We start from the raw sequence: 27,113 nt of genomic DNA on the forward strand, positions 1-27,113 counted from the left end.
AGCATTCTTTCTTTCTCTCTCTCTTTTTTTTTTTTTTAAATTTTTTTTGGTCCGGTCGTGGGGCCTGAACTCTGGGCCTGGGCACTGTCCCTCAGCTCTTCAGCTTAATGCTAGTGCTCTACCACTTGAGCCACAGCGCCACTTCCGGCTTTTTTTTCTGCTTATGTAGTGCTGAGGAATCGAACCCAGGGCCTCATGCATGCAAAGCGATCGCTCTACCACTGAGCCACCTTCCCAGCCCCTTGAGCATTCTTTCTTTCTGGAACTTTTTGTTTGTATCATAGTTGACTGAAACTAGGTAAAGTGAAACTGTGGATAAAATAGGACTATCGAGAATCTCCCACACAAGTAAAGGAAAAATACAGGTCAAGAACAGGGTGAGGGAGGAGGGCAGTAGTCAAATCAATTCCATGAAAGGAAAAAAATAAACACAAACTTTAAAAAGGGACAAATAGCACAAAATCACATGTCAGGGGCCAGAATTGTGGCTCAAGTGATAGAGTGCCTGCCTAGCAAATACAAGGCCCCAAATTCAACTCTAAATCTGCCCAAATGAAAATTTAGAAAGTCACTAATTATAATAAATCACAGTAAAAACATATGCTGGACTAAAAACAATACAGAACTCATTTATTTACATTTGTTTACACAAGGCACACCTGAAAAATAGAGAGATTGAAAGTAGAAGGTAGCAAATACTACTTTGGAAGACATTGGGACATAGATAATGACAGATGTTAAGGCACAAGGAATTACTAGAAATATGTATTCTATAATGATAATCATTTCATTTACCAGGAGGGTACAACAGTTTAAAATGCATATTTAGTAATATCAGCATGTGATAAAAGGCAAATATTGATACAACTACAAGAAGAAACTGACACATAATCATAATGGAGATTTTAAACATGTTGCTTTAGCCATTAATTGATGAAAAGACATCATTAAATTCACACACAGGTTGAACTACACAGCCAACAAGCTTGATCTGATTGAAGAATACAGAGCTTTGTGTCCCCTGCTTAGAGCATACACAGTCTTCACTAATACCACCCAAAAAGTTTTAGGATCCAGACCATCTGAAGCATAGGAATCATGTATTAGGTTAGGGATTTAATAAGAACTTTTAAAAAGTAAGCTAGGACCAGGTGCGGTTCATACCTGTAATCCTAGCTACACAAGAGGCTGCTATCTGAAGATCACAGTTCAAAGCCATCCCAGGCAGAAAAGTCCAAGAGACTTTTTATCTCTCTGAGACTCTTACCTCCAATAATCTATACCAAAAAAGCCTGAAAATAGAGCTGTGGCTCAAGTGGTAGAGCACTAGCCTTGAGCAAAAAAAGCTCTGGAACAGTATCCAAGTTCTGATTCCAAGATCTAGGATTAGTACAAAAATAAAAAGTAAAAACATATACTGAAAATTTTAAGTACCCCATCAAGGGAAAAGGTTACATAGAAGTTTGAACACATCTAGAATTGAAGCTGTCCATGGTGGCACATGACTGTAAACCCAATAGTCAGGAGACACAGGCAAGAGGATCTTGAGTTTAAGGCTATGCAGTGAGACCTTGTCTCAAAAAGCAAATAGAGATAGAGAATGTCTACAACTGAACAATAACTAATACTACATATCAAAATTTGTATACTATAGCTGATTCTTAGAATAATAATAGGAAGCTCTAAATATATTAAAAATAAGTAAAGGAAAAAGTAAATATTCAGGGGCGAGGAAGGTGGCTCAGTGGTAGAGCATGCAAGGCAAACATGAGGCCCTGGGTTTGATTCCTGAGCACCACATAAGCAGAAAAAGCCAGAAGTGGCGCTATGGCTCGAGTGGTAGAGCAGTAGCCTTGAGCTGAAGAGCTGAGGGACAGTGCCCAGGCCCAGAGTTCAGGCCCCATGACTGGCCAAAAAAAAAAAAAGTAAATATTCACACAGTAAAAACTCTTTTCTAGAACATTCACCCTAGGCAGATGCATACTACTAGCCTCCTGGCATTTGCTTATGGGTCATTTCTTGATGAGGCCATTTTTAAATGAATTTTTAATCATTTAAAAATAACATGTCTGAGATGAGCATGGTGGCCCATGCCTATAATACAAACTATGAAGGAGGCAGAGATGGGGATGATCATGATTTGAGGCCAGCCTCAGTGAAAAATTAGCAAGAACCCATGGCCACAAATAAGCTGGGCATGGTGGTTATGACTGTGGTTACAGCTGTATAGTCCATAGGTAGAGGATCGCTGTTTGTGCTGGTCCGGGGCAACAATGTAAGACCCTATCTAAATAATCATAATAACAGTAACTACAACAAGAACAACCAAAAGCAAAAAAGGCTAGTGGCATGAATCAGGTGGCAGACATCCCTGAGTTCAAACTCCAGCACTTGCACTCACCCCCAGAAAGCTCTGAGTTCAAACTCCAACACTCCTACTGACTCCTTCTGAGATAGTATGTCTAGTGATGGGTATATAGTTCATTGGTGCCACTGGCACTTTATGTTTAATCCCCAGTGCCACTGGGCACTGGTGGCTCATGCCTGTAATCCTAGCTGCTGAGATCTGAGGTTTGCAATTCAATACCAGCCCAGGGAGGAAAGTCTGCGACTCAACTTCAAGTTAACTACCAAAAAGCTGCAAGTGGCACTTGCAGTGCTAGAGCATCAGCCTCGAGTGAATAAAACTAAGGAATAGTTCTCAGGCCCTGAGTTCAAGCCCCAGTACTGCCTCCAAAAAAACAAAAACAAAAAACAAAAACCATCAATTTACTTAAAAAACACATAAATATCAATAAATATCAGTTACCAGATTATATATTGAAGAGAAGAATTCCTTTGTTGGGTGCTGGAGAAGATTAATAAAATTCCATATTGGTTCATGTTAAAAATCTTAGAAAATGAAGAACAGAAAGGAGTGTCCCTAAAGAGGCATTGGGGCTGGGGTTGTTGGCTCAGTATAGAGCCCATGCTTAGTGTGTATGAGACCTTTGTTTCAAATCCATTGACATTGACATACAATAGAGACAGTTCACCAAATATCCATAAGCTCCCTGACATTTCCTGTCTCCTTTGCTGTTAGATGGGGGCCAAGTAACATGCTCTATGCACTAGACTATGAGTAGGAGCAACATGTCACTTTTAGGTGAAGGCAGTTGAGCCCACGTTCCTCCTCCATCCCTTTCTTCTCTTGCTCCAGTGACCTTGGAGGCTGCGTATTGCAGATGGCATAGATTAAAGATGGAGTAAGGATGCTTCACTCTCATCAGACTTTGCGTAAGCAAGAAATAACCCTTATAGTGTTAAGCCTCTAAGATTCCAGAGTATGTGTGTAACTACAGAATAGACTATCTTGTTCTAATTTAAAGGACACCTACCAACAAAACCACAGAGACCACATTTCACTTTCAATGGTTAGAGTCACTCTTTGAAATCATGAATGAGCTCAAGGGTGACTGCTGTTTCTGTTTCTGTTCTACCTGTGGGTCTTACTTAGTGCAATAAAACAAGAAAGGACTGGAGTGGAAGGAGCAAGTTAACTATTTGGAGACAAGTCTATCTCCCAAATAAACTCTGTGTATCCTTAAATATAACTTACCTTAGCCAGTGACATTATTATATGCTAACAAAAAGGAAGAAAAAAATTTTTAATTTAAAAAGGTATCATTCACAGTTCATTAAAAACCATATAGTACTTAGGAATAAACTTACTAAGAAGAGTGTAAGACTTTATGGAAAAATTACAAAGTTGATTGAAAGCCCTTGAAGAAGGTCTGCATACCTATATGGAAAGAAAGACACAAGAATGCAATGATATCATTCATACTCAGTGAAATTCACACAATGGTCAGAATCCCAAGGGAATGGTTAATCAGCTAGTCAGAATGATTGCCAGTGGGTATAGTAGAGGAAAGGTCAGGAATAGCCAAGGAAGTAAAAGAACAGGGAGGAGGCATTGGCTTGACATATAAGGTATTAGTTGGTAAGTAAGTGATCTTAGCTAGTGCACTGGCTGTCTGATGGAGGAGGAATGAGTATCCAGAAATAATCCCACGTATTTGTGATAGTGGGCACATGACAGGAGATTTCATATCAATGTGGAAATGATGGTTTTTTTCAATAAGTAGTACTGGACAGTAATGTGGGAGAAAAAAAATATGTACTTAATTTTTGTAATCAAGCTCTGGGCACACAGTATATATCATTTAAAAATAATATATTTAGCCGGGTGCTGGTGGCTCATATCTGTAATCCTAGCTACTCAGGAGGCTGAGATCTGAGGATCTCGGTTCAAAGCCAGCCCGGGCAGGAAAGTCTGTGAGACTCTTATCTCCAATAAACCACTAGAAAACCAGAAGTGGTACTATGACTCAAGTGGAAGAGTGCTTGCCTTGAGCTTAAGAGTGCAGGGACAGCGCCCAGGCCCAGAGTTCAAGCCCCATGACCACCCTCCCCCCCCCCCCCCAAAAAAAATATATATCTAGAGAATCTTCTGTACTGAATTTTGTGGGGTTTTTTGTTTGTTTTTGAAAGTGAGCACAACGAAATGACACCTTGAGAGTAATGTTTCCAACATATATGAGAGACAGGATGTTTATATCTTAATATATGTTGATCCCTTTAAAATTAAAAAAAAAATAAGATAAATCATTGTTTTGCTTTTCTGACTGATTTTGACTATTTTAGAACTTTTCTCCAGCCAGCAGTTGTAACAGTGAGAATTTTATAAAAGGTGAAAGACTTAATTATCTTTTATACTTAAAGCATGTCCCAGGTGGATGTGGATTCAGGAATTGAAAATATGGAGGTTGATGAAAACGACCGAAGAGAAAAAAGGAGCCTCAGCGACAAGGTTGGTAAGAGATGTGACTTTGCTTCATTCAGTCTTCAGGTAGCACTGACACATCATCCTTCTTATTGTAGGGCCTGTGCCAGCGGCCACCCACCAGCAGCTCTTACTTGGCTTTATTGCTTATGTCTGTTACTCTACCACTAGAACTACTCCTCCACTTCCAGCTTTTTGCTGGTTGATTGGAGATAAGGTATCTTGGATTTGTGTGTCAGGGCTGGCTTGGAACTTTGATCCTCCAAGCAGCTAGGATTACAGGCATGAGCCACCAGTACTTGTCAATCAGTGTCTTTGTAGTTGGGTTTTTTCTTCTGAAGAAAAGTAAGTAGCCTTGATTCTCCCTCCCTCCCTCCCTCCCTTCCTCCCTTCCTTCTTTCCTTTCTTCCTTCTTTCCTTCTTTCCTCTTCCTCTTCCTCTCTGGGTCTTTCACTCAAACAGGTAGATGACAGTTTTCTGAGGAAAGCAAGAATATGTAAAATTCAGTAGCAAGCAAAAAGTTTTTGAATCTATGAGGCCTTTATGTTGTGCTGTCATCTGAGCATAATTTCCTGTCTTTAGGGTTTCTTTTGTGTTTGCTTTTGGTCTTTTGGTGTTATGGCATGAACAATCACCACTTTTTGCTTACTGAATTTTTAGGACTAGTTTAGCAGCACGTGATGATTATTAGAACCTCCTGGTGGTGGCTGTAGTGCTCAAATTTCTATCATTCTGTAGTATTTACAAAGTTCTTTTTTATATGTGATATTTTATCTATGATAGAATATAATGAGAAATACTTCATTTTAGAAATAGTCTTTTTTTTTTTTTTGGTGTTAGTGCTTGGGCTTGAACTCAGGGCCCTGTGCTCTTATTTAGCTTTTTCACTCAAAACTTGTGCTCTGCCACTTAAGCCACAGCTCTGCTTCCAGTTTTTTGCTCCTTAATTGGAGATGTTTCTCAGATTTGTCTGCCTCAGCTGGTCTCAAACCACAATCCTCCTGAGAAGCTAGGATTACAGATGTGAACCACAGGCCCAGCTGGAAATACTCTTGAAGGGAAGTTGATTATGTACCTAGAATGTTAACCTGGTCCTTTGGACTTCAGAAAAATAGACAAGATATGTACATCATGTATCTTATTTTTTTTCTAGGTGATTTCTAATAATGACCTTGTTCTTTTATGCTCCCATCTGAATTGTATCATAAACTCATGAGACATAGATATTACAGATTGGAAGTCATGGTAACAAGTTTAGTTTTTCTTTTAATTAGTAGGTGAGTGGTTTTATGCTTTTTTTCCTGACATACTGAGGTTTGAAATCAGAGCCTCATGCTTGCTCTATCATTCTATCCTTTTTTCTGTTTTGGAGATGGAGTGAACTTTTCTTTCCTGGGCTGATCTCAAACCATGATCCTCCTAAGTAGTAGGTAAGATTATAGGTATGAGCTGCCAGGACCTGGTGGTCTTGTATTTTTGTAGTATCTTCACTCGTAAATGAATAGAATCTGAATAAAATATTCCTAGTGAACTAACATATGCCTCTTACTGGAGATTAACCACCAGATCTTCTTTCCTCCAAGGAGCTTTCTTCAGGCCCTGAAGTATCCGAAGAGCAGGCCTTACAGCTGGTCTGTAAGATCTTTCGTGTCTCTTGGAAGGACCGGGACAGAGATGTCATCTTTCTTTCTTCTCTTTCTGCTCAGTTTAAGCAGAACCCAAAGGAAGGTAAGTCTCTAGCTCAGCCATCTTTTTCAAGCACCTGCAGGGAAACAGTGTGAGAGCTTTGGCCTTTTCTGTGGTCCACATGTATCACTATTGCAGCGGCAGCTGGGTCACCAGATCAATCTCATGCTGAACATTAGCTCCAATTCAGGAACTAGCATCATGTTCTGCAGCTTGAGGTCCCTTCAGTGCCATCTTGTTTCCTGTCTTACTCTTTCTCTCCATCCCTTCCTCCCTCCCTGCTTGCCTGCCTACCTTATTCCCTCACTCTCTCCTTTCTTCTTTGCTTCCTGTGGTATTGGAGTTTGAACTCAGCACTTTATGCTTGCTGAGAAGATTCTCTGCTGCTAAGCCATGTCTCCAGCTGTGTTTTGTACTGGTTATTTGTGGCCTGCCCAAGCACACACCTAGACCAAAATTTGCCAATTTTATGCTTCCCATAGTTTCTGGAATGACAAGCATGTACTACAGCTTTCGACTCTACTCTGTGGCGGTAGAGACTTTCAACTTTTCTGCTTAGGTTGGCCTGAGCAAAAATGATTCATCTCATTCCTAACCCCTAAAGTAGCTAGGAGTGCAGGCTTTAGCCACAGGCACCTAGTTGAGTGTTGGGACTTTTGATTGCAGGTATGCTCTTTAGTGAGGACACTGCTGTTTGATAATTTCTCTCTTTCCAGTGATTTTATTGTTAAACAACCTTTTTACTTTCATGATTTCTGTATATGAAAGAAAATTATATGGTTAAGTTAATGGTCTCCACTGTGTATCAGGAGAGCCATGCCTAACCTGTTCATTATTCTGCCTTTCCCACAGTGTTCTCTGACTTTAAGGATTTGATTGGCCAGATTTTAATGGAAGTGCTAATGATGTCCACTCAGACTCGAGATGAAAATCCATTTGCCAGTCTGACAGCCACGTCACAGCCCATTGCAGCTGCAGCGCGGTCACCAGATAGAAATCTCATGTTGAACACTGGCTCCAATTCGGGAACAAGCCCCATGTTCTGCAACTTGGGATCCTTCAGTGCCAGCTCATTATCTAGGTCAGTGTGGTTGTTTTTGCACAGGCATTGACACTTACGAGCCATGAAGGAGTAGGAGGAAGTACTCACTCAGTGTTGGCCTGTGCCCTCGACACTTTGAAGTGGGTCGTATTTGGGGGGATAGATGTTGTTGTTGGAGGTGGCATTATCTTTTCTAGATTTCTTTTGGCTTTTCATGTTTAGTCTATGGTAGATTAAGACTTAGAAGCCAATAGTTGTGTTAATATATTAGTCTTAGAAAAAGGGACATTAACTCCTCTGGATTGTTGCGACAATTAGATTATGATTATTTAAACATGTATCTCATCATATACTCGAACTCTTACTAGAGATATGAAATGTATTTATGCTGTCCTTTAAAAACCTAAAGATTTCTATTTTAGTTATCTCAAGTTTTTCTTTGATTTTTCTCTTCTTTCCTCCCTTCCTCCATTAATTTAGCCTCTATGAAACTAGCCCAGCTCCCACTTCCAGTTTCTGGAGCTCTGTGCCAGTGCTGAGTCCATCTTTTGCCTCACCTCCCCGTGCAGCCAGCCACATGGCTGTGTCTTCCACCTCCCTCAGTCCTCATAGTGTGGCTTCTGGACCTGCTGCGGGAAGCCAGCCCTCGTCCCCGCGCTATCGGCCCTATACTGTCACACATCCAGGGGGGTCTTCTCCCTGCCCTGTCCCACGGTCCTCAGGCACTTCCACTCTATCTGGAGCCCCAAATCTCCCTGCCTTTGCAAGTAGCCCCCAAGCTGTGCCTGCCAGCAATTCCAGACAGAGGCCCAGCAGCGTGGGCCCAGCTCTCTCACCTGCCTCACCCCGTGCTGCAAGCAGACGGCCCTCCTCCCTGCGGATCTCTCCTAGGTATTTATTCACAGGAGAGCTGCGTGTGTGTTTGCAGTGCAAGGAAAGCAGATTAACATGGTTTGGAAGAGCTGCTGTGTGACACTGACCTCAGTTTAATTTGGGGGTTGTTTTGGGGAAGTCATCTTGTGTCGCTAGCAAGTGTGGTAGGCATGCACCCTGCATCCTGGCTTTGCCAGGTTGTGATCACATCAGAAAGTAAAGGTGGTGCTATGGTATGCTTCTTTTTCACCTCCTTTCCCTGGTTCATTTTCCTTCCTGCGCACACACACACACACACACACACTGAAAAGTGCATTTTTTAAAAATTGCAATCTAGCTCACATATCATTCCTAATTGCAAATGAATTTCAGAGACTGTGGTCAGTGTTGTATTTGAGGGTTGAGGCTCACAGGATCACTTTTTAACTGTTGTTAAGGATAGTCAGACCTAGGGGCTGAGGACAGATCTGTGCCTTAACCACTCCTCTTCTTAGGGCCCCTGGGCCTGTTCATATTTAAATGCTTTGATTTTTGGTTATGTATAATTTTGGCCTCTCAGAAAGCAGCAGTATCAGAATTCTGAAAATCCTGTGGTCCCTTCCCTCAAATGTATCTGTGTATTTCTAATGGAGGTGAATTATTTTTTCTGCATGTCCATGGATAAAACTTTTAGTGTAACCTTTACTTAAAAGATAGAAAATGCACAAAGTTCTCCCCCTCTTGTTTTCTTTTGTTCCCTGATGACCTCTTTTGCTTTTGTTGTGGTAGTATATACGACAATCCTTTCTCCTTCCTCTTCCTCGCACTTTCTGGGGACAGTAGTGATGAAGAAGATGAAGAAGAAGATGATGGTGATGATGATGAAGGTGGTGGTGGTGGTGATGATGATTTTTCTTGTGTCCAGTTTGGGTCCAGGTATCAGAGGAATGGAGTCTTACCCTGCATGTGCTTAGGTGTTTAGGAACTAACTTTGTAAGCCCTGCTTAGGGCTGTGCTTTGAATCCAAACTGGATAGGGTTAGGTGAGGTGGCCCGGCAGGTGTATTGAAGTGTGAGGACTTCACCGTGGTATGAAATGGCACAGAAGACAGTTTTCTTAGTTCTTGCCATTCATTGTGCGATTCATTCCATCCCTCAAAGATGAGGAACATTCCAGTTACCCGTTACAAGGATCTTCTTCAGTAGGGTTGCACGAATTGCTGGCATTTAGGAAGGACCTGGGGTATATATGTGTTTCCTTTCCCCCCATCCTGTCAAGCCTGGTCTTGACAGCCCGTTGAAGAATCCAAAGGGGTCATATTGTTTAGTATATCTGAGCTTCACTTTCCTCTTAACCTTTCATTTCCCTGAGTATCTCTTTGTCCTCAGTGAAGCCAGACCCCATTTGTTTAAAGAGCCTGTGCAATGACAGCAGAAGCTAAAACTGGGTTCACTGAATAGTTGCTGCTGAAAACTAAAAAAAAATTCCCTGAGGTTTCTAGGTGACTTTGAGCAAGAAAATATAGGAGTTGTTTCTTTCTAATTAATCCTCTGACTCGTTGTCTTACCAGTTTGATCTTAAAGTGGAGTTTCCTCTGGACAAAGTTGGGATTTGTGCCGTGCACTGTTCAAAAATAACTCTGGACTTTAAATAAAACCCTCTGTAGGAGTTAGGTACACTTCATTAATTGAACAGTGTTCAAGAAACTCATTAAAGAACACATAGAGAGAAGAATGTTGATACAAGGTTAAATATCGATTCTGAAAGGTTGATACTTGCATTAGGTTGGACTTTATACCACTATTTCTCAAGTAACTTTCCCAAAGGAAGAAGTGTCTTTTTCCATGCTTGTCTAGTTGCAAGATCACAGTCACAGAGCAGCTATGTCCTTAGGAATCACTTCTCATACTTGGGTAAAGGGGCTTCGTTATCTGCTTTGTTCTAAGTTATCTTAGAGATGCTCCTCTGGCCTATTTATTCTGTCATAGGCTGCTTTTACTGATGACTCTCTTTCTAGGTTTCTAACATCCCAACCTTGCCTGAGATCTTCTATACCTAGTAGCAGAAATACTTCCTGGGGTCATAGTAATAACTGTTAACACTGAGTGTGAAGTGCCACATCCTGTGTTGGTGATCTGGCCTATCTCTTGTTCTTCAGTCCTTTCTGTAGCAGTGGATGAGGAAACCAAGTACAAGTGCACTTGGTGAGGTGCAGAGAGGTTAAAATCACATATGTGTTAATGGCAGAGCCTAGATTCAGATTCAAACAACTGGAACCCAGAGCTCATGTACCTGGCCTTTCCATCTGTGCCCAACAGTGCCTATGTTGTTCTTCTCTAATATTTATTTCACCTTTAAGAGTCTATGTGTTCCTTGAATTACTTCCTAATTACAAAGTATAATTAAATCTCATGCCAGTTTGTTGAGAAGTCCCTTATTGGTGGTTACAATGCAGTGGCATGATCCAGATTGTAAATTAAATAACCTAACTATAGATAACTAATACATATTAAAAAGAAGGTTAAAGCCAGGCACGGGTGGTTCACATCTGTAATCCTAGCTACTCAGGAGGCAGAGGTCTGAGGATCACAGTTCAAAGCCAGCCCACGCAGGAAAGTCCGTGAGACTCCTTTTTTTTTTTTTTTTTTTTTGGGGGGGGGGGGGGTGGTCCGGTCATGGGACCTGAACTCTGGGCCTGGGCGCTGTCCTTCAGCTCTTCAGCTCAAGGCTAGTGCTCTACCACTTGAGTCACAGTGCCACTTCCGGCTTTTTTTTTCTTTTTGCTTATGTGGTGCTGAGGAATCGAACCCAGGGCCTCAGGCATGCAAGGCAAGCGCTCTACCACTGAGCCACCTTTCCAGCCCCTGTGAGTCTCCTGTCTCCAATAAGCCACTCAGAAAACCAGAAGTGGCGCTGTGGCTCAAATGGTAGAGTACCAGCCTTGAGCTGAAGAGCTGAGAGACAGAAGTGACGCTGTGGCTCAAATGGTAGCGTGCTAGCCTTGAGCTGAAGAGCTGAGGGACAGCAACCAGGTCCAGAGTTCAAGCCCCACAACTGACCCAAAAAAAAAAAATTTAAAAAGAATGTAAAAAGATAAGTAAATAAACATAGCTTGAGGCAAGTAGGTATTAAGAGTATATGTCAAGGCAAACCAGAAATAAATTGGAAAACCTCATAAATTTGAGGGGTCAGCAAAGAGAAAATTTTTTCTTCCTCTTTCTAATAGATCTTTGCAGAATTTCATTTATTTTGAAGTAAGCTGTTTTAATTACATGCTTCTTAGTCAGTGAGACTGTTTTCACGAGAATCAGGAAGATGGTCTTCATTTTCTTTCTGTTTGCCCAGTAGAGTTGATGCGTTTAAGTCCTTTGGGAAGGAGTTATAACATACAGTCATGTGTTAATTCCTCACTGTGGTATTGCTGAAGGTTGGTTAGTTTAAGAAAGGTGAGGCATTCTTCTGTATTGTTTTCAGGTCTTCTGTGGAAAGAACCGTATGAGGAGTCACGAGGAACTAGCTGCTCCTGTTCTTGCAGGAGAGAAAACAGTAAAGGGAAAATTGTCTTGTGAGTCAGATAACTGTAGGAATTATCCTGAGGAGTTTTCTGATTGTTTCCTAGGAAGTTGGTGACAGGAAGACATTGGGGGGTGTTTTGTTTTATTTGTTTGCTTTCTTTGTTGTTTTTAGTGAAGAAAGTCAAACCTTGAATGTCCTGAGCTTATATAAGGACAAAGGAGAAAATAGCTAGCAATGGGAAAGGTTGACATCCATGCTGCTGTTCCTGCTGGTCACCACTGCTAGAGGATACGTGGAAAGAGTGGGAAGTCCTTCTACTCACCCCTCTCATACAACCTAGGCCTCTAGTGTTTGTTCTGCTCTTTGCACTTAGTACACTCTCCTGTCTTCAACCTTTGGACTTATTTCTTCTCTGAGCCTCTCTTGCCCAGATAGCTGTGAGGCTGTTTCCCCAACTTCTCTCAGTTCTCTGTGTGAATGCTCTCTTGTCAGAGGCTGGCCCCTGACCCTCTGGTGTTAACCATTAAATTACACATGAAGCTGGGTGGCTCACGAGACCTGTAATCCTAGCAACTCAAGAGGCTGAGATCTAAGGATCGTGGTACAAAGCCTGCCTGGGCAAGAAAGTCTGTGAAGACTCTTTTCTACAGTTAACCACCAGAAAACTGGAATTGGAGCTTTGGCTCAAAGTAGTAGAACCTTGAGCTCAGGAACAGAGCCCAGGTCCTGAGTTCAAGCCCCATGACCAACAACATAAAAAGAAACAAACTTGGGCTGGGAAGGTGGCTCAGTGGTAGAGCGCTTGTCTTGTATGCATGAGGCCCTGGGTTTGATTCCTCAGCACCACATAAGCAAGAAGAAAAAAGCCGGAAGTGGCGCTGTGGCTCAAGTGGTAGAGTGCTAGCCTTGAGCTGAAGAACTGAGGACAGTTCCCAGGCCCAGAGTTCAGGCCCCACGACCAACAAAAAAAAAAAAAAAGAAAGAAACAAACAAACAAACTTGATCTCACTCGATCACCTGCTCTGCTTTCGTCATCCTTCCTACTAGTGTGTTTTGGGTGGTCACTGTCTTTAGAATGTAAGTGTCATCTCCCCTGAGTGATTCCGTATACACCCTAGGATCTACAGCAAGCCTGGACCATGCGAGGACCACTGTCCACTTGTTCAGTAATTTGTGCTTGTGAACGTGCACAGCTGTGTGCTGTGATTGAGAAAGCATAAATTCCAATGCCAGTATTTAAAAAATTGATAAATAGACTCATTATGGAAGAAATGCCAATGGAGTTTTTTTTAAAAAAAGAAGTTTCCTTGTTATATATTAAATGTAGTTCAAGCCGCACAGATCTGATATATATAAAACCCCCAGGAATATTTTCAGAAGAAGTCAGCCACATTTTTATTTTGTGAAGTAATTACATGATTAAATTGGACTGCTGATGTAGTTACCAGAAAGTGGTTTGCATACTCTCCCAGAAAGAGGGATAATTTTGTTTTATAACTTTTTGATGAGTAAAAATGAAATACTGTGTAGTTGGTTTTGAGACACAGTTTTTCTGTGTAGTCTAGGCTAGCTCAGAACTCAAGATCCAAATGCCTCCGCCTCCTCAGTGCTGGGCGCATAGGCTTGGTACCACTGTGCTCAGCTGAGAGGATTTTTTTTTTTTTTTTGAGTGGGGGACTGGTACTGGGGCATGAACTCAGGACCTGGATGCTATCCCTTAGCTTTTTCATTCTAGTTTAGCACTCTACTACCTGAGTCGTTATTACTCCCAGCTTTTTAGGGGGAGAGGGGGTCCGGTCATGGGGCCTGAACTCTGGGCCTGAGCACTGTCCCTCAGCTCTTAAGCTCAAGGCCAGGGCTTTACCACTTGAGCCACAGTGCCACTTCCGGCTTTTTTCTTTTTGCTTATGTGGTGCTGAGGACTTAACCCAGGAGCTCATGCATGCAAGGCAAGCTCTACCACTGAGCCACCTTCCCAGCCCCATACTTTCAGCTTTTTTAAATTGGAGACTTTCTTGCTGATGCCTGCTTCAAACCATTATCTTTTGATCTCAGCTTCCTGAGTAGCATTGTAGGCATGAGCCATGGGCACCTAGTTAAGAGACAGGACATTTTTGATGCTTGTGATCATTATTTCCTGTGATACCCTTAGAATTATTCTGTAATGTTGAAACATATTGACAGTGAGGTTTACTTAGCATTTCTCTGTGGATTAAGATTTTGTGTCATTTCCTTCTTAAAAAGTCAGGTGGTAGCTGGGAAGGTGGCTCAGTGGTAGAGTACTTGCCTTGCATGAGGCCCTAGGTTCCATTCCTTAGCACCACATAAGCAGAAAAAGCCAGAAGTGGCGCTGTGGCTCAGGTGGTAGAGTGCTAGCCTTGAGCTGAAGAGCTGAGGGACAGCAACCAGGTCCAGAGTTCAAGACCCACAACTGACAAAAAAAAAAAAGTCAGTTGGTTAGCCAGGCACCGGTGGCTCATGCCTGTAATCCTAGCTACTCAGGAGGCTGAGATCTGAGGATCCTGGTTCAAAGCCAGCCTGGGCAGGAAAGTCTGTGAGACTCTTACCTCCAATTAACCACCAGAAAACAAAAAAGTCTCACACAAAAAAACAAAAAACCACACAAAAGTCAGCTGGCTATTTAGTGTGTGCCTGATGATCACCAAAATGCCACAACATAGTTGAAAATTCTATAATATTGCTGGACGGCCTTTCATTACATTGCCCTACACACCACAACCAAACTTCTATAACTTGTCACTTTTGAAAGACAGCTTTTCATTTGCCTAGCTGAGCTTCTCAATTCCTGAGGCTTACATGTGTGCATGGCGATGACCTGGCCACCTTCTAGATTTCAAGTCTTAGCAAAATGCTTGTGAGAATATTTCAAGGTAGTGGAAGGCAAATTTAAATTAAACGAATGTGTTACTAAGAATAGAACATAATTTTTAGTAGCAATTGCAGAAGCCCCTCTAAGCATGTGAGTTCACACAAACACTTAAGTCTTCATGCTAGCTATGGGTACAACGTCAAGGCCATTCCTTGTAACTGATTAGGGTCTATCAATATCAATTTAAGATACTGTGGAAGTGTGGCTGAAGTGGTAGAGTGGCAACCTTGAGCAAAAAAGCCAGTCAAGAGCTGAGTTCAAGTCCTCCCTGTACTATCACACACACACACAAAAGATGCTTCTCACAAATTTCAAGAAATGGGATTTATTATTATGAAAATGAATAGCTTATCTGGGTGATGGTAGCTCAGACCTGTAATACTAGATACTCAGGAGGCTGAGATCTGAAGATCATGGTTCAAAGCCAGCCTGGGCAGGGAAGTCTGTGAGACTCTTATCTCTAATTAACCACCAGAAAACCTGAAGTGATACTGTGGCTTAAGTGGCAGAGCATTTACCTTGAGCTGACAGCACCCAGGCCCAGGCCCAGGGTTCAAGCCCCAGGACTGAAAAAAAAAAAAGGAAATAAATAGTTAAAATTTTTTCATTTTAGCCAGGTGCCAGTGGCTCACGCCTGTAATCCTAGCTACTCAGGAGGCTGAGATCTAAGGATCATGGTTCAAAGCCAGCCCAGGCAGGAAAAGCTGTGAAACTCTTATCTCCAATAAATTACTCAGAAAACCAGAAGTGGCTCTGTGGCTCAAGTGGTAGAGTGCTAGCCTTGAGCTGAAGAGCTTAAGGACAACACCCAGGCCCAGAGTTCAAGCCCCATGACCAACAAAAAAAAAAAAATCATTTTAAACACAAGAAAGTGTGGTTTTCATTGTCATTGATAAGAGCTGCTTCAAAGAAAATTCCTCTGACTTGTACGTAAGTCAAGCCTGGAGTAGAACCTTTCATCTTTGGGATCAGATGTGTGGAAACTGTAGTCATTGAATCACTAATGACAGATGGAGTGGTGAAGACGCTAAGATTGCTGCAGGTGACAGGGTTCAGCACTACCTTGCCAGCAGGAACCTGAGTTCAGATCACAGCTCTTTGGAAAAACAGATTCCTGTAACTGTGAACAATCAATTGTGATAAGTCAACTACCTTCGGACCAACCCAGATTTCTATACTTAAAGATAAATCCTCCTTTCTGCTTTTGAGGATCTGTTGTGATTTTTACATTTAATAATTGGTTTTCCTGTTTTATTGTTATGTGAGATTTCCTGTGTTTATTACAATACTCATTCTTTCTGTTATTAGGCTAGTTAGGAAGTACCAGATCCTACTATTAGTTAATAAAGTGTAACAAAACAGGTGGGAACTCAAGTGGTAAAATATTTGTTTAGCAAGATCAAATCCCTGAGTTCAAACCCCAGTACCACAAAATAAATAAATACATACATACATACATTCATACATACCAAAACTTTCCTTACAAAAAAGACACAAGAATGAATTTGTCTGTATTTGTCTAGGGTTCCCATGCTGACCTGCCCATCTTTGTTATGGCTCTTGTGAGGTTTTTTTGTGGGTGGCTTCTGACCTACTGGTGGGAAGGGAAGGGCTCTATTCTTTCCTAGACTGTCTCTCAATCCCATCCCGTTCCCCCCACCCCTCTTTTTTTTGGTCATAGGGCTTGAATTCTGGGCCTGGGCCTGAGCACTGGCCCTGAAGGCGAGTGCTCTACCTCTTAAGCCACAGTGCCACTTCCATTTTGCTGGTGTATTGGAGATAAGAGTCTCATGGACTTTCCTGCCCAAGCTGGCTTTGAACCATGATCCTCAGATCCCAGCCTCCTGAGTTGCTAGCATTATAGGTGAGAGCCATTGGCGCCTGGTTCCCTCCCTTCTTTTTTGTTTTTTTATTTTATTTATTTTTGTCCGTCATGGGGCTTGAACTCTGGGCCTGGGTGCTGTCCCTCAGCTCTTCAGCTCAAGGCTAGCACCCTATCACTTGAGTCACAGCACCACTTCTGGCTTTTTTCTGCTTACATGGTGCTGAGAATCAAACCCAGGGCCTCATGCATGCAAGGCAAGTGCTCTACCACTGAGCCAACTTCCCAGCCCATCCCTTCTTTTCTTTTCTTTTCTTTTTTTTTTTTTTTTGGTCGGTCGTGGGGCTTGAACTCTGGGCTTGGGCGCTGTCCCTCAGCTCTTCAGCTTAAGGCCAGCGCTCTACCACTTGAGCCACAGCACCACTTCCAGTTTTCTAGTGGTTTATTGGAGATCAGAGTCTCACAGACTTTCCTGCCCAGGCTGGCTTTGAACTGTGATCCTCAGATCTCAGCCTCCTGAGTAGCTAGGATTACAGGCGTGAGCCACTCGCGGCGCCTGGCTCCATTCCTTCTTTTTTATCAGACCATATTATGGATTGTAAGAAAGCAGATTTGCTGAATTGTAGGCTAAAATCCTGGACTTAAAACTGGCACAGTTTTTGCTTTTATTTATTTTTTTGGTGGTTCTGGGAGTTGAACTCAGGGCTTCATGCTTGCTAGGCATGTACTCTCCTATTGGAGCCACACTGTTCTCCGGCCCCCCTCCCCCAAGGCCTCTTTTCACTTTCCATTTCATTCTGAGGCCAGTTACTTAGCTTTTACCCCAAATTCTAGGATCAGTTTTGTGTATATATTCCAAAAGTAGTTCTGTTGAAGTAGGGCTATGTCTTAGCAAGTTCCAGATACTTTTCCCATTTGTCATCTTCTGGCTGTAACATTCCTGCTAAGTTCATTTTCTTCCTCTTGATTTACAAGCCCTGCTTCTTCCTAGACCTTGATTACTCTGTAATTGTTGTTTATATCAGATCAGTGGGTGCTATGTGTTCTGATAGTGGTGACTTTAACTGTGTTTAACTTCCTCAAAGCTAAGCCTAGTTATTTTGAGTTAATGACAGTGTGTCATACTGCTCCCTGCTGATATTTTAGAAAGCACTTGCACATTTTCTCACTGAAGCCTCCCTGGAAATAAGATAGAGGTTCTGGGTTCAGGTAACATGTAAGTTTGGTTCTAGAACCTACGTCTGCCAACTTCTAGTGCAAGTGTTTGCTTTGTTTTTACTGTTCTGCTTTGCTTCATTCCCTGTAAGTTTCAGAAATGTAATAGTAAATGTGTTCCTATCTCCTCCTAATGCGTTTTCCCCAGGGCCTAGTCCTGTTGCCAAATGCTGTTCAAGTTTTTTCAGATCTACACTAACAGTGATGAGGATGAATAATATTCTCTTTCTGACTTTACTCCTAAAGCCTTGTTTATAGTTATAGCCCAGTCTAGCTTTGTGAAGAGAGGTCATGTATGGTGCTGGTTAGTAGCTCTCAAATGCTTAGCACTCACTGGCAGTAAGTGCTTCTGGATCATAAATTGCCATCCGCACAAAAATAAGCTTTCCTTTGCACATGCACAAAGTGCTTTCCAGAAACTTTCAGAGGACTAGGAGAACACTGTCTTGGGCTGGGAGCAGTGGAAGCAAGCAGTGAACTCCCATATGTGCTGCATGGGGGTTTGTGCTTTGTGGATGCAGGGATCCTAACAGGCTTTCTGCTGCAGAAACTCAAACTCTAAAGAGAACTGAACTGATCAAGAAGAGGTAAACATCATCAGTGTTTTTGTCCTCTTCTCCAAAGTTTGGGAGCCTCTGGTGGAGCAAGTAATTGGGATTCCTACAGTGACCATTTCACCATTGAAACCTGCAAGGAGACAGATATGCTGAACTACCTCATCGAATGCTTTGACCGAGTTGGAATAGAAGAAAAAAAAGCACCAAAGGTACCATGAGACAGTTTTACTTAGAAAAGAAGAACTGGGGTGTCAGTGGCTCTTGCCTGTAATCTAGCTACTCAGGAACCTGAGATCTGAGGATCATTGTTTAAATTCATCCTGGGTAGGAAAGTCCACAAGACTCTTTGTCTTCCATTAATTATAGAGAAACCCAGAAGTGAAGCTGTGGCTCAAGTGGTAGAGTGCCAGTCATTTGGGTTTTTTTGTTTGTTTGTTTTTGCTTTTTTCACTAGGACAAAATATCTGAGAATATCAACAAAGGAGAAAAGGTTTATTTTTGATTCAGAGTTGAAGAAGTTTAAGTCCCTGGTTGGTCGTTTTAATTCTGGGCTGTGACATCAAGGCAGAGGGTGTGTGTAGCAGGGCACAGTTGCTGGCCTCATAGCAGCCAGGGAACACACAGAGACAGAGAAAGGAAGGAGGGGACAGGATAAACCAGGGTACACCCTAATGATCTACTTCCTTCAGCCAGGACCTACCTCCTGTATCACCTATGAATTAATTCATCAATAAATTAACCCATTGATTTATTCAGAGCCCTCATGAGCTAGTTATCTCCCTAAAGCCCACATCTCTAACACAGGAAGGCATTTTTAGATTCAAACAGTAGCACTGCCAGTCTGTGGCAATTGTAATAACAGTAAGCAACACCATGAAGCCCATGTAGATTAGATGACATTAACTCCACTTTAGCTTGAATTCTCTACAAGTGCTCAGAGTTACAAGTAGCCCTGTGCATGATATATCTTCTTTCCATGATATGGATAAGCAAATGAATGACAAAGGTTAAATTCATTATGGTAAAATTACTTAAATGATGACTTGCCAGGCTAGGTTTAAACTAAAGAAATACATATTTTGTACTGACTTGACTTCCTTATTTTTTCATTTTATTCTTAGTTTATTACCTAGTTCTAGTTTTGCATTAGAAAACTAATCTCGGTGTCCACCTGTTTTGGCAGTACTGGAGTTTGAACTCAGGTTTACACTCTTGCTAAGCAGGTACTCTGCCTCTTGAATCCCACCTGTAGTCCCACTTGTTAGTATTGTATTTGTAAAGGGCCTCTTTGAGGATTATTGTACTTGACCTGTGGGGGGGAAAAAAGAAGACCACATGTTTTTCTACTTACCCCTTCTGACTACATTTCACTTTTAGCACTTTGTTCATTATGAATAAAAGAATAAAAATGCCATTTTCCAGCCATTACGTTCTTATGACATTTGTCAGTTTTCAACAGCATGATGTTAGTACTTTGCTTCTTGTCCTGACAACTACCTTCCTTTTCCAGATGTGCAGCCAGCCAGCAGTCAGCCAGCTCCTGAGCAACATCCGCTCACAATGCATATCGCACACCGCATTAGTACTCCAAGGTTCCCTAACACAGCCTAGGTATGTTGTGAAGGATTGTTATGTGGCTGTGTGATAACACCTTGCACCTGGTTGGATCACTCCATTGTCTGAAAAGCGAAAATGTTTAACTCAGTAATCTGAGATTCCTTTCCTTCTCTAAAATGTTTTCTTCCTCATCTTGTAAAATATGAGGCATAAAAGACATGAGTTAGACCTAAGGAGTGTTTTTTGAAATAGATCAGTATTGAATTATGTGGAGACCAGTAAAGAAAACTAGTAATTTAGTTTAAAACTACCTGAACTTGGTAGAGGCATCATATAAAGTGTATGTATCATTACTTCCTATGTAGTACATACCAGTTTATGTTACATAGTAATTAAGAATAATGTGTAGAATAGAATCACACAGATACTACATTGTATTTTATTTTATTACATGAAGTTCCATAAAATACTTTGTATATTTCTTTTATGTAAAAATAATTCTAAGTGAAAAGTGGCACAAAGTTAAATTTGTGCATTCTCCTTGTTATATCCTGTACCATACCCACATGTTTTTTAAGCTTTTTTATTTATCCTAGTCCTGGGGCTTGCGGGGGAGGTTTTTTGTTGTTGTTTTTTTTTTTTTTTGGTCAGTCCTGGGGCTTGAACCTAGGTCCTGAGCACTGCCCCTGAGCTTCTTTTGCTCAAGGCTAGCACTCTACCACTTGAGCCACAGCACCACTTCTAGCTTTTTCTCTTTATGTGATACTGAGGAATTGAACCCAGGGCTTCATGCATGCTAGGCAAGCACTCTACCACTAAGCCACCTTCCCAGCCCGGTTCTTGAGTTTTTTAGCTCAGAGCTAGCACTCTACCTTGAGACACAGGTTTACTTCCAGATTTTTTGGGTAGTTAACTGGGGACAAGAGTCTCGGGGACTTTCCTGCCCAGGCTGGCTTCAAACTGTAATCCTCAGATCTCAGCCTCCTGACTATCTCATATTATAGGTGTGAGCCCTAGTGCCAACCTTAATGCTTCTTTTTTTTTTTTGCTAGTCCTGGGACTTTTACTCAGGGTCTGGGCACTGTCCCTGAGTTCCTTTTTTTTTTTTTCTCAAGGCTAGCATTCTACCACTTGAGCCGCAGTGCCACTTCCAGCTTTTTTGTTGATGTGGTACTGAGGAATTGAACTGGGGCTTCACACAAACTAGGTAAGCACTCTACCTCTAAGCCACATCCCCAGGCCCTCATTTTTTTTTTTAAGCTCTTTGTTTTTTCCACCAGCCCTTCATTTATTTTTTATTTTTTCTCCAGAGCTAAGGACCAAACGCAGGATCTTGCACTTGCCAGGCAAGTGCTCTTCCAATGAGCTAAATCCCCAACCCAATGCTACATTTTTAATGGACTGTGAAGGAAAATAAAAAATTTGAAATTTCTATAGCACTTCATTAAAAGACCAAAAAATGACTACAACTGGTTAGAAAGGTTTTCATTGTCTAAAACATGTACAGAATATTTGGGAGATTTCAAATTTGGCTTCTGACTGGGCAGGTGGTACTGCCATGTGCTTGTATTTGTTCTGCATTGTGAGATCACTTCATTGTAGCCTTTGGCTTTTGTGGGTCCACAGATCCATGCAGCAGCCGTCCTTCCTTGTGCCCTACATGCTGTGCAGGAATCTCCCATACGGCTTTATTCAAGAACTGGTGAGGACCACTCATCAGGATGAAGAAGTGTTCAAGCAGGTATGGTCATGTGAGTTTTCTACTGCACTTTTAGCCTAGTACTTCTGTGCTGAAGCTGATACCTAAATATATTTGAAATTTCTCTTCCCACATTCCAGCATTCTTGTTATTTGCTCAAGGGTAGACCAACCAAGATTCTTTTTGAGAAAATTGGATTTAACGGCTGTAGTTTTCAAATCATATGCTCAATTCAGCTATTGAGTCTTTCAAACAAGGTCTATGTTAAGTGCTTTGGAATATAAAAGTCCTGGCTGGGAATGTGGCCTAGTGGTAGAGTGCTTGCTTAGCATGCATGAAGCCTTCGGTTTGATTCTTCAGCACCACATACACAGAAAAGGCTGGAAGTAACGCTGTGGCTCACGTGGTAGAGTGCTAACCTTGAGCAAATGAAGTTCAGGGACGGTATCCAGTCCCTGAGAGCAAGCCCCAGGACTAGTAAAAAAGAAAAAAAAAAAAAAAAAGAATAGTCCTGTTGGATGCTGGTTGGCTCACACCTGTGATCCTAGCTACTAAGGAGGCTGAGATCTGAGGATTGCAGTTAGAAGCCAGCCCACACAGGAAAGTCCATGAGATTATTACCCTCCAATAAAAAGCCATAAGTGGCACTGTGACTCAAGTAATAGAGCACTAGCCTTGAGTAAAAGAAGCTCAGAGACAGCACCCAATCCAAGTTAAAGCTCCAGGACCAACACACTTACACACACACACACACACACACAAACACACACACACACACTCACACACACACACACACCAAGAGCCACATCCCTAAGACAATGTGAGACAGCACCCAATCCAAGTTAAAGCTCCAGGACCAACACACACACACACACACACACACACACACACACACACACACACACACACACACACACACACACACACACACACACACACACACACACACACACACACACACACACACACACACACACCCCAAGAGCCACATCCCTAAGACAATGTACATTTTACACACACACACATACACACACCAAGAGCCACATCCCTAAGACAATGTACATTTTACACAAACACACACACACACCAAGAGCCACATCCCTAAGACAATGTACATTTTACACATAGCAGTACTAAAAGTTGGTTGTCTGAGTATCTGAGATTAGTAATGCAATAACCAAATTAGCTCACATAGGATCCAAACTAGGAAGCAATGTGTTACATCTTACTGTTTGTGCTTTATTTGCTAATTATTTACATACTGTATTGATATCTCATTTTGTAAAGTCAAGTGAAGATGTTATCTCTTCACTGTTTACTGAGTCTCCTACAAGGTGAGACTCAGTTGTACTTTTCCCTTGCTTTTTCTTAAAATTTCTTACAGTTTACTTAGTCATCCCTTTTTTGTGTGGTTAGAGAAACAACAGTTGTAATCAGAAATGCATAACACCATTGTAAACTAGTTTATACTGAGTATTATAACTGTTGGTTTTAAGACTAAATTCTCGGGGCTGGGAAGGTGGCTCAGTGGTAAAGCGCTTGACTTGCATGCTTAAGGCCCTGGGTTCGATTCCTCAGCACCCTATAAGCAGAAAAAGCCAGAAGTGGCGCTGTGGCTCAAGTGGTAGAGCGCTCGCCTTGAGCTGAAGAGCTGAGGGACAGTGCCCAGGCACAGAGTTCAGGCCCCATGACTGGCAAAAAAAAAAAAAAAAAAAAGACTAAATTTTAAGAATTGTGATTTCAACATTCTTCAAAGGGAATAAAAAGGCCTGCTAATGTTCTGTAATCTTTCTAGAACTCAGTCCCCGCACTTGTCTTCCATGATAGTCATGTTGACTTACAGGAGCATAAAGGCAACAGAGTGAACTCTTCTTTCAAAAGCTAAACCCTGGGTTCAATTCCTCAGCACCACATAAGCAAAAAGAAAAAAGCCAGAAGTGGTGCTGTGGCTCAAGTGGTAGAGTGCTAGCCTTGAGCTGAAGAGCTGAGGGGCAGAGTCCAGGCCCAGAGTTCAGGCCCCATGACTGGACCCCCCCCCCCCAAAAAAAAAAAAAAGCTAAGCCAAGGGGGCTGGGAAGGTGGCTCAGTGGTAGAGTGCTTGCCTTGCATGCATGAGGCCCTGGGTTCAATTCCTCAGCACCACATAAGCAAAAAGAAAAAAGCCAGAAGTGGTGCTGTGGCTCAAGTGGTAGAGCGCTCTCCTTGAGCTGAAGAGCTGAGAGACAGCACCCAGGCCTAGAGTTCAGGCCCCATGACTGACAAAAAAAAAAGAAGAAAAAAAAATGCTAAGCCAAGTCTCATGAAAACAAGTGATGGTCTTGGAAAGTTTTAGTGAAGTGCCCATAATTTAATGGGTATAGTGGGCATTAATTAGAATACTTTATCAAAACAGGCACCCAGAGTAGTTTTTACTGTGTACTATCAGCACAGTAAGTAGCTGAAAGGGCCATCCATATAATACCTATATTATTCATGAACATATGTTGAGGTTATGAAATGACCTTTTTGGTCTTTATAATTGGGGTAAAATTAAGATAACTCAAATTGAAATTCATCCTCCCTCCTCCCCCACCCACACTGGAATTTGCACTCAGGGCCTCAAACTTGGTAAACAGGGTACTCTATGCTTGAACCACATCCCCTTCTGTGATTTCAACTCAGGGTGCTTTACCACTTAAACACTCATTGTCGTGGCGCTGTGGCTCAAGTGGTAGAGCGCTAGCCTTGAGCTGAAGAGCTGAGGGACACTGCCCAGGCCCAGAGCTCAGGCCCCACGACCAGACCAAAAACCTAAACACTCTGTCTTTTCTTATGTTATCATGAGGTGGTTTCTGTTTGTTTGTACGTAGATGTGCCAATACTGGCACTAAAACTTAATGCTTCACACTTTCACTTAGCTTCTTCACTCACAGCGTGGCTCTCTACCCTCTAAGCCAGCCACATCTCTATTTTGAGCATTTTGCTGGTTAATTGGAGACAGTCTCACTGACTTGTCTGCCCAGACGGTTTCAAATAATGACCCTTGGATCTCTGTCTCTTGAGTAGCTAGGATTATAGGCAGGCGTCATTGATACACAGAAGTGCATTTATGATGAATTTTTGTCAAGTATGAAATAGAGCTCCTGAAGAGAAAAAACACAATTTTACCTTTTTTATTGCACAATGCAGAAATCATGAATTATTCAGTGTTAGAGTAAAAACTTTCACCTCCATTAAATGATTGAGAGCTGTACACATGTAAACAGAAATAAAGAACAGCCATAATTTAGTATGAATAGAGCATGAATAGATATAGCATGTTTTCTCTAGTGCTAGTAGGTTTTGGTCTGAAAATAAAGCATTATTTATGGTAAGGAGAGCATAGCCAGGCACTAGTGGCTTACGCCTGTAATCCTAGCCACAGGAGTTCAAGCCACAGGACAGGCATAGAGACAAATGGAGATCATAAATATTAGCCAATGTTTTATTATTTAAAAGTACTTTGTATAGTCATATTTTGTTCATTATCAATTAAATCTTGCTAAGAAAGATACCGCCAATAGAAAGTGTAAAGGTACTTATAGCATTCCTCCAAAAAAAAAAAAACAAAAACAAAACCATACTTAGAGGTTTTTCTGGATGACCAGTTGTGAAATTTACTCTTGGGATTCTGGTCTGTCTGCCTCTTCTTGATTGCAGTTTGGCATTCCTCACACTCACACTGAGTGTTAGGGCTCCATTTCTCACTAGCTTTTGAAAGCACATTACTTCTACCCTGATTGTTTAAGTGGTGAAGACTAGCTTGATCTCTTCCAGTGCTATGTTTATATCTCAAGACATTCCACAGATACTTGTAATCTATGGCACCTTTTTTGGTGCTGTGTTCTTGTGATGATGAAAGTTTTAAGTAGGATGGGATGAAATTAGTAGGAAAAGGAAATTGTCAGGGTTTCTAATACTTTTCTAATATACCCCCTTTAAAACTTATTGTAATTCACTTTGTCCGCTGCTGTTTACACTTTCTGCTTGATGCTGTTAGCCTTGACTCTCAGCCAGCTCCTTGAAAAAGCAGTTCAGTGCATTGTGAAGTTTGGCGATGCATTGTGCTAAGAAAATCTTGAAGTGTTACCCATTGTTAGTGATAAATATGCAAAAGTAAATTTGAGGCCCTTAAGCTTTCATATCAGATGATTATATAAATTTTGCTCCTTATTAAATTGAACATTTATCAGGTATATCTGCTCTCAAGAAAGACTTTTTAAATATTTTACAGATCATAGATGCTTGGTAATTAAGAACGTAGTTGCTGAGATGTGTAGAATTGAGTTGTAAGAGCAAAGACCCCTGCAAGGCTTACTGTCCATATTGTGGTTTTCTGCTGAATTACTGAAAGTCCTGCCAGGATACTAGTGTTCATCAAAATCCTCTTACTTCTGGGAAACGTAGCTGTATTTCTCTGTGGTTAGCCTCTTTGGTGGACAGGTCAGCACACTGTCTGAATTACAGACCACTGCAGACTGTGCAGAAAAGCTTTTTTCTCAAAGAGGAATGAAAAGGCCTGCACATTTAGATACAGCACCTTATTTAACAGGATTCCTATTTGTGTGTGCGTGTGTGCGTGGGCGCATGCACATTATGTGCATATTTTGACTTCTGTTCGTAATTTGAGTTCTTTTCTTACAGATCTTTATTCCCATTTTACAAGGCCTGGCTCTTGCTGCCAAAGAGTGCTCACTTGATAGTGACTACTTTAAATACCCTCTTATGGTAAGTCTTTAAAAAAAAAAATTCTAGTACACTGAATAAATGTTTTTCTTTCTGACTACTTTAACTGAGTTTTTCTTTCAGGTCTCTGAATAATGTTGTTTTCCATTGCACACATGAAATGGTTATGTTGGCCATGCAGTGCCTGGTGTGCAGTGTGCAGCTGAGTGAAAACAACAGCTGGGACACAATCTGCCTCTCCCAGCCCTAGGCAGCCGTCAGCTGACTGGGCTCTACTTCACCATACTATACTCCTAACTCAGCCTCCTGAGTGCTGGGATTGCAGGCATGTACTACTATACCTGGCGTGTGATAAAATTTTGCTTTTCAAAAAAGTAATGTAGTCAGGCATTGGTGGCGCACGCTTAAAATCCTAGCTACTCAGGAAGCTGAAATTTTGAGGAAGGTGGTTCAGAGCCAGCCCAGGCAAACAAAGCCGGGAGACTCTTTCTCCAGTTAACCACTAAAAAAGCCAGAAGTGAAGTTGTGGCACAAGTGTTTCCGTGTCAGCCTTGATTGAAAGAGCTTAGGGGCAACCCCTTGGCCTTGAGCTCAAGCCCTACTACCAGCACAAGAAAAAAATTTTTTTAAGTAATGCAGTTGCTTTTCTTAAACTAAGAGAAGCAATAAATAGAGCTAATTTTTTTCAAGTTCTAGAAATAAGGACAAAATGTCAGAACGTGAAATTAGTTTACTGTATGTGTATATG

General features: G+C 41.7%; 1 protein-coding gene across 2 annotated transcripts in view; it reads left to right on the plus strand.

Annotated features, from left to right (window-relative positions):
- The window catches only part of Ube4b (ubiquitination factor E4B), a 118,732-nt gene that overhangs the window by 41,663 nt on the left and 49,956 nt on the right, over positions 1 to 27,113 (plus strand). The window contains exons 4-11 of one of the 2 annotated variants that reach the window (XM_042695639.1): positions 4,765 to 4,852; positions 6,409 to 6,553; positions 7,364 to 7,592; positions 8,034 to 8,444; positions 18,473 to 18,614; positions 19,916 to 20,016; positions 21,589 to 21,703; positions 26,324 to 26,407. In XM_042695639.1, coding sequence (XP_042551573.1) covers positions 4,765 to 4,852; positions 6,409 to 6,553; positions 7,364 to 7,592; positions 8,034 to 8,444; positions 18,473 to 18,614; positions 19,916 to 20,016; positions 21,589 to 21,703; positions 26,324 to 26,407 — 1,315 coding nt within the window. The remainder of the gene's footprint in view (positions 1 to 4,764; positions 4,853 to 6,408; positions 6,554 to 7,363; positions 7,593 to 8,033; positions 8,445 to 18,472; positions 18,615 to 19,915; positions 20,017 to 21,588; positions 21,704 to 26,323; positions 26,408 to 27,113) is intronic. The other variant, XM_042695638.1, reaches the window with a different exon arrangement.

Source organism: Dipodomys spectabilis, unplaced genomic scaffold (assembly GCF_019054845.1).
Source record: "Dipodomys spectabilis isolate Male_0828 unplaced genomic scaffold, ASM1905484v1 ptg000188l, whole genome shotgun sequence".
NCBI lineage: Eukaryota > Metazoa > Chordata > Mammalia > Rodentia > Heteromyidae > Dipodomys > Dipodomys spectabilis.